Source organism: Trichomycterus rosablanca, chromosome 16, assembly GCF_030014385.1.
Source record: "Trichomycterus rosablanca isolate fTriRos1 chromosome 16, fTriRos1.hap1, whole genome shotgun sequence".
Taxonomy (NCBI): Eukaryota; Metazoa; Chordata; class Actinopteri; order Siluriformes; family Trichomycteridae; genus Trichomycterus; species Trichomycterus rosablanca.
In genome coordinates, this window is record NC_086003.1 from 28517366 (window position 1) to 28525435 (window position 8070).

The 8070-nt window shown below is 38.6% G+C and overlaps 1 protein-coding gene across 1 annotated transcript; it reads right to left on the reverse strand.

Moving 5' to 3' along the window:
* Positions 1–2015: 2015 nt before the first annotated feature.
* ndr1 (nodal-related 1) lies at positions 2016–4352 on the reverse strand. Its single transcript, XM_063012185.1, has 3 exons — positions 4100–4352; positions 2295–3022; positions 2016–2168 (listed from the first exon to the last, which is right to left on the reverse strand). Exons 1-3 carry the CDS (start codon positions 4350–4352, stop codon positions 2016–2018), a joined length of 1134 nt encoding a protein of 377 aa, XP_062868255.1.
* Between the last annotated feature and the right edge of the window lie 3718 nt (positions 4353–8070).

Sequence of the window (8070 nt, forward strand, 5' to 3'; positions counted from 1 at the left end):
CACGTTTATCCAACTACTGGGGAACATTAATGTAGGTGTAACGCTGTCGGGGGGAAGAAGACGGTAGCATTTTAGATTTGCTTTATGTGATTGGTCATAGCGCATTTCCTTCTGAAATACTGGGTAAAATGGGTTGTTCCAGACATTGTTCTGATGAACAGCGTACTTTGATTAAAAAGTTGATTTTAGAGGGAAAAAACATACAGAGAAGTGCAGCAATGATAGGCTGCTCAGCTAAAATGATCTCAAATGCCTTAAAGTGAAAACCAAAACCTGAAAGATATGGAAGGAAGCGTGGAACTACTGTTCGAATGGATCAAAGAATAGCCAGAATGGCAAAGGTTCAGCAAGTGATCACCTCCAGAAAGATCAAGGAACATCTGAAGTTACCAGTGAGTACAGAAGATGATTAAGTGAAGCCGATTTTCCAGCAAGAACTTCTGCAAAGTCCCGTTGTTAAGATAAAGACGTGTCCTGAATGGGTTAACATTTGCCAAGGAACACATTGACTGGTCCAATGAGAAATGGCTCAACATTTTGTGGACTGGTGAAAGCAAAATCGTTCTTTTTGGGTCTAGTGGCCGTAGACAGTATGTCAGACGACCCTCGAGCACTGAATTCAAGCCACAGTTCACTGTAAAGGTAGTAAAGCACGGTGGTACAAAATGATGATATGGGATGTTTCTCATACCATGGTGTTACACCTATTTATCACATACGAGGGATCATGGATCAGTTTAAATATATCAGAATACTTGAGCAGATCATGTTGCCCTATGATGAAGAAGAAATGTCCTTAAAATGGGTGTTTCAACATGACAATGACCCAAAACATCTTGGTTACAGACAAACAAGATTGAGGTAATAGAGTGGCCAGCACAATCCCCTGACTTCAATCCCAGAGAGAACTTGTGGGCTGACATCTGAAACGTGTTTTTTTGAGGCAAAACCCAAAATTGCAGAAGAACTGTGGAATGTAGTCTAATCATTCTGGACTGGAATACCTGTTCAGAGGTGCCAGAAGTTGATCGACTCCATACAACACAGATCTCGGAAACAATTGTTATGCCACTAAATATTAGTTCAGTAATTTAAAGTAAAGTGAAACCTCAAACATTTTCAGTTTATAGATACATTTTTTGAGTTTTTAAAGAAAAATGCTGCACTGCTATTATTTTGAACAGCCTAATATTCATTTTTCTTAATTTTCTGTAAAGGATTGACACAAACTGGCTAAATGTTGTTAATGTTTTGATTTAGAATTGAAAGTGTAGTATTTTCAGTGCATTTGCATTTATGGAAATAAAAGTTATTATAATGATTTTGTGCTTTATTCACTTTTTTAAAATCACTGCTATTTTTTTTAACACTACTGTATGTGTGTGTGCGCCCTGCATAGGGATAGGCTCAAGCACATGAATGAATGAATATAAGTTGATTTGGATAAAGCTTCTGATAAATGCATTAAATGTAAACATAAAATAAGACTCAGAGTGCAAAACAAGGTTTAAATAAGAATGAGACTTTACTAAATATGCATTCAAATATATTTAATGATTACATTTGTACATTTTATGTACAGACATTATATTTTATTTACATTAAATCACTGTAAATATGTAGCTGCTGAGCTTTAATAAATAAAACAGCATGCCTATGATAATAACAATTATGCTTCACCTCTTTGAGTGGATTCATTTGATTCAACATTTCAAGTGTTAAAAACTAAACACAAATCATCTAGCTTATTAAATCCTGCAGACTTACAGTAAATTATAGTTAAATATTTTAATATTTACAGTTGCTAGTGAATCGACTTTCTTGATTCGTTTTTTAAAGAAGGAATCGTTTAGAATCATCCATCAGCTGTGAATCCTGCGATCATTTGTGCAACTTTTGCTTTTTTTAATATATAAATACGAGTCTTTGTTTAGTGCTGAAGTCTTTGTCCTTGTGGAATTAACTTGCGTTGGTGCTGTAAGTGCTGAAGTTCGTCCTGGTCTGCGTTTTGAGGCTCAGCGGCACCCACACGCTTCTGCCACCATGCCCTCGTGATTCCTCATCACCATCTTGCCGTTTTCGTAGTAGAGCATGGAGACGGGACCCAGGCTGGTGGGCACGCAGGATGGGCATGGGACGCGGTCCGGGTGGTGCAGCTTCAGTAGACTCTGGAATAAAAGGAAAAAGGAAAATGGTTAAGCAATTGAATTATATAACAAACATAACACGATTTTATATTTTTAAATATTATAAATGCCAGCAGATGTTGGCATCGCAGGGTCTGCGATTCTTACCAGCATGTAAGCGTGGTTTGTCGGGGTGAACGATTCGTCCACCGGTGTTGGGCATCTGCCCTCGCAGCGGAACGCGTTGAACCGTTTTGGATAAATGATCCACTCACTCCAGCCGATCTGGTCAAAATCCACCCACATGTCCACCTTCCTGCACAGAGGCTTCTTTTCTCCATCGGCTTGCTTGACAATGGGGGTGGCCCCGGGCCCCGCTGCCTCGCTCACCCTCTTAAGCGCCCGGTGGTTGCGCTTGTGGCGTCGGCCCACCGGCGCACTGTGCGCCCAGTCATGGGCCACGTACTTGGAGTGCTCAGCTGTACGGATGAGCGTGGACGCCTGGGTGCGGGTTTGCCTCGAGTACACCACCATCATGACACTGTTGGATGTGGGATGCTGTGTGGAGCGCTCAGGATCTGCGTGGGAGCCGTCATCGTGGTCCGCACCCTGGGTAGGAGGTGGACCCCCCTGGTGCAGCCAGTACTTCAGAATCTGGGTGATGTTCAGGACCCTCCACGAGGAGTGAGAGGATGTGCTCAGGACGGTGCTGATGCGACCCAGATACAGACGCTCCTCGTCACCCTTGGGAGCATGGTAGACGTCCACCAGGGCGTTCTCGGAGGTGAAGAACTCTGGAAGGCGGACGCGCAGCTCGGTACGCTGGACGTCGTCGCTCGCTGAGATGGAGGACATGTCGAACGTGATGGCCCACTTGTCGCCCGCTTGGTAGCAACCTGAAATTATGCAACACAAAGACAACGTAAGAACTTGCAGGATGGACCGTGGACCTTATAAACAACAGTCTAGAGATCTTAATTAATGTTTGGTGCTTTGCAGAACTTGAAACAGGCTTCACACATCCGCAGCCACTGCACTTAATAAAGCTGAAAGCTCAGGTTGTCTAATTGTGTATTCCCACTTTTAAGCAGACGTCTTACACCAATACACACCCCGGGCATAATCAATGACTGGGTGAGTAGCACATGAATGAGTCTGTTTGCCCTAACAAATCTGCAAAACAAACCTGCCTTACTGCTAACAAAAACTAGTTATAATAAATATAGTATGAATTTGATCATGTATTAAAGAATATGAATACATGACTGAGTGAGCATGATGCACATATAGCCCTGAGTATCCAAACCATAATAAAATAATACATAGAAATAAATATGAGTCCAAGCTTGAATAAAACCTAACCTTAATAAAAAAAATTAGAATATCTGCCTCATATTGGTCCGAATTTATGAAACATGAATGAAATGATTTTAGAATGACATACATATACATTATTACCTCCACTAATCAAAGATTCCTAATATAAGCATTGTATTATATATTATTATATGTTAAATTACAAAAAATAAGCACTCAGGTTGTGTGAGAGGATGTTACAAAGCCATAATAAAATTAAATTCAAGATAATACATTAATAAAAATACAAGTAAACACTATTAGTCGATGCTCAGTAATTTGTCAATAGTGTGTATACACAAAATGTGTTCCAATAAACAATCAGTACATGTCAGAACTGGAATGTTATGTGTGTCCAATAAACAAATCTGGAATGTCTGCACAGTATATTCCTAAATGTGCACCAATAAACATGGTGTGGATTCAGGAATTCCTGGACATGTGCAATACACATGCATATCACTGAGAGCCTGCATGACAAAGCCCCTCCATTTACCCAAACAAGTCCCCTGTTACACAGTATTCTACAAACTCCTGTATTATAGGTGTCTTATGCTTATAAAATACAAACTAAACAGGGAAGAAAACATTTAAATAAATAAATAATTTGTACTCACTTTTTGCGACCAGGCTGAGAACCGAGTCGGAGTTGTGCAGTGATGGGTGCTCGTAGCCCAGGCTGGTGGTCGGTGCGCCTGCTGGTTTCCTTCCATCCCCTGCTAGTAGAGTCCTGTAGAGGTGCATCATGTAAAGTGGGTACGGTCCTTTCCCCGAACCGTGCACCTTACTGATCAGGGTGACCGGGTGCTCCGCGTCCGCCCAGAACACCCACAGGAGCAGGCATAAGATCCCCGTGATGGAGTATTCCATGACTGGTTATAGATATGGAGAAGGAGAGATGTTGCTCTCTGGATGAAGTTTGCAGAATGACTTGGGTGCGCTGATGTCAGGCTGTTTAAGCCCCTTATAACTTACAGAAACTGCCAATCGTTTGATAGTGGACGACATGCGCCGGGCCTTTGATGTGACCCGTGTGATCCGCGCACGGAGGGGGGCTACAAAGGGTCTCAAGTCGCCAAGGTCGTTGCGCACCGAAACCAGCGAGCCTTTAGTGTAGGGAGGTGTGAACGCACTGATTCTTCTGCGCCACTAAAACAATACCATTAGCGACACAGATGCGTTCATGCGCCTCTTACTCTGATTAATGGCACAAAACCAACTCTGCGCTCCTCAATGCCAGCGCGTTTTAAATAAAAATAGAGGAAGTTTTTATTTTTGGCTCCCATAATCACTTTTCACCTTATTAGATGATTAGGGGCGTTTTTTGGGTAATCACCCCCAAACCTTTCGAGCTGGGTGCCCTGTTGAATGCGCTGGCACTCATGCACGGGAGGTTCGAGGACTGAAAGATCGGCAGCAATACATTACAGGTGCTAAGAAGTCCATTTAAAATCCAGCTCCATATTCCTCACTCATTAACACTAATATACAGCTTAGATGGGCCTTTAGGTTAACATCCCATAATTACTCATGTAGGCTGTTTATTATCTTATTGGCATCATTTATCACGTGTATAATCTTATATATCGTTTATAAATCTGAATTGTTCCTTGTGACTGGATGATTAGAACACAAACTTTTACCACTTTTATTTCTTTCAGTAATTCATGGTGGTTTTTCAGCCACAAACTTCAGTCAAGCTTTCAGGTGCCAGTTTTAAAGCTGAGACTTTTGTTATGGTGGTGATGATGGTGGCCTCTCTGCCCATGGAGATGTGAAGCTTCTTGACTGTGGAAAATGAATTAAAAGCATGGAGTTAATGGTGCTTATAATTCAGAATTAAATGATGAATTAAATGATGCCATATAATGATGATGATGATGATAATAATAATAATAATAATAATAATAATAATAATAATAATAATAATAATAATAAGCAGCAGCAGCATAAAATGACAGTTTAGGTTTTTTTCTCACAACCTTGGTGGGAGACCACTGTTCCATGTACTTTTTAAATAAGGACAGTCAAGCTAACCCTATTTATATGGAAACAAAGAAGTCAGAGAAATATTACATCATAATCTCGAATAAGAAATTAAGGCACCACCCAAATGATTTTACTTTTTACACCTTCTTTAATCAAAAACATTCATACAGCAACTTAGGTGATTACTTTTATTAAATTCTGTATTGCCCTGACTAGTCCACACAAATAGGACTAGTTTGGCAGAACCAGTAAAAAGTAAATAAAACGTTTGTCTCTAATTTAAGCTTTTGGTTTCTTTTACTTCATCAGACCCACGTGAAATTCCTGAACTAGTATCAATCACTTTATTCTGGTCAGGGTTGCCGTGGGTCCGGATTCACCAAGAAACACATGGCACAAAGCAGGAATACCCTGGACAGGGCACCAATTCATTGCAGTTTATTTTTAATATAAATGCTTGAAAAATCGATCCATCACACACACACACACACTCACACACAGTGATTATCTGGTTATTTCCCAGTCGATTTCGAAATGATCACTATAATTATATATTATAATAAGAAGTTTAGAGGGTTGTGCCCCTTGCTCTGATTTCAATATGCCAGATGTTTACATTCTTTTAATTGTGTAATTCTTATTTAGGATTAATATTCATATTTATTTAGGATATTTAGGATTAATATCAGGGGGTGTTGTAGCCTAGTGGTTAAGGTACTGAACTAGTAAGCAGAAGGTCACTGGTTCAAACCCCACCACTGTCAGGTTGCCATTGTTGGGCCCTTGAGCAAGGCCCTAAACCCTCAGATGCTTAGGCTGTAAGTCACTTTGGATAAAACGTCTGCCAAATGCCGTAAATGTAATATTTTTCTTATTTATTAAAGATAAAAGTCAGTTTACACAAGCTGTGTATTAAAAACTAAATATAGACCTGTGCCCTATTGTGAATTACTGCTATTATTATTATCATAATTATTATTATTATTATTATGATTATTATTATTATTAGTCATACACAGCCTGTTTTATTCTAAAAGAAAACCATAAATGTGTTTGATAGAATCTAACAGAAATGACAGTGAATGTAATATAACCTGGACTCGTCTGATTTGTGCTCTGGATCTTCACCTGACTCCCGCACAATCTCATTCCTTATAAACTTAAACATTATAACATTTATATATTATTAAATAAATATAGAGGAGAATGGGCTCGAGTGACGTTTGCTGGGTCATGTGGGGAAATCTGTCATAAATATTCAACACATACAGCGTTTTCACTTCAGTGAATTTATCAGATAATTAAAATCACAAGCTGTTAAATGTTACTGTGAGCAGCTTGAAATGGGTTTTGTGTTTAATTCTCAGTGTAGATGAAGTGAATGTTGATTAATCAGAAGGTCAGTACAGATTCAGTGCTGTTTAGGCCTCGGTTCCTGCTGACCAGCAGCTCTGACATTAAATGACTTATAGAAATGTAGGAACATTATGTTGTTATAAAATACTTATTTGCTTTGTTGGCTCCATAATAACTAATATTTATTATTAATAAGGTGATTATTGATTATTATTGATTCTATTATTGATAGGACTCATATTATTGATAAAAAGTCATGCATACATGTTATTTTTTCTTGTGCAACAGTCTAAGCCGATGGTGATGTAAAGCTTGCTGGACTGTGGGCAGCATCACAGCTTTTTATTCATGAATTCTAACTTATATGTATATTTAATTTTTAGTACTGTAGGTTGGCTAGTGAGAAATTGGGTCCTTTTAGGTCTGGTTCTTACTTTGAGAGGATGAATATAAGGTCTAGGGAGTTAACTTAGGCTCGTTTATCAGGGGTTTTGGACCAGGGTTTCTGATGGAAGCTGATACATGACTGCCTCAATAATTTCCTTCGGGATAAATAAAGTATATGTCTATCTATCTATCTATCTATCTATCTATCTATCTATCTATCTATCTATCTATCTATCTATCTATCTATCTATCTATCTATCTATCTATCTATCTATCTATCTATCTATCTATCTATCTATCTATCTATCTATCTATCTGTCTATCTTTAATTCACGTGAACATTATTACATGTATTTTTTTAAATGCCCAAAAGGTGGCGCTGTGTTACAAGCACAAACGTAAATGTGTGAATGTCAGGGTTTAAGAGCAAAGCAATTCTAGTTTTGTATAGAATAGAAGTATATATATAATCTGAGAACAACAGTGAGAGAAGAGCGTTTGAGTCACTTTGAAGTCTTGAACGATGAATCTTGGAGGCCTCGTTAGATATGAATGAATGAATTTGTGAAACGTTTTAGCAGCAGCAACCATCAAAACTAAACATTAAGAGCTGTGATGTTATGGCCTGTCCTCCTTTAAAAAAAAAAAAAATAATCACCTGTGTTTTGGGGAAGGAAAAATAATCTCCATTAAAGCTCTGAATAATGCATTTTTATATTTGAATTGTAGATTAATTAAACCAAAATGTAGAGAAAATATGTCCATATTATTATTCTGATGTAGTGTTTTGTATTTGGAGATAAATGGACAGTAAAGTGAAATTACTTTATTCAGATCTCTGTTGTCGGTCAATTTT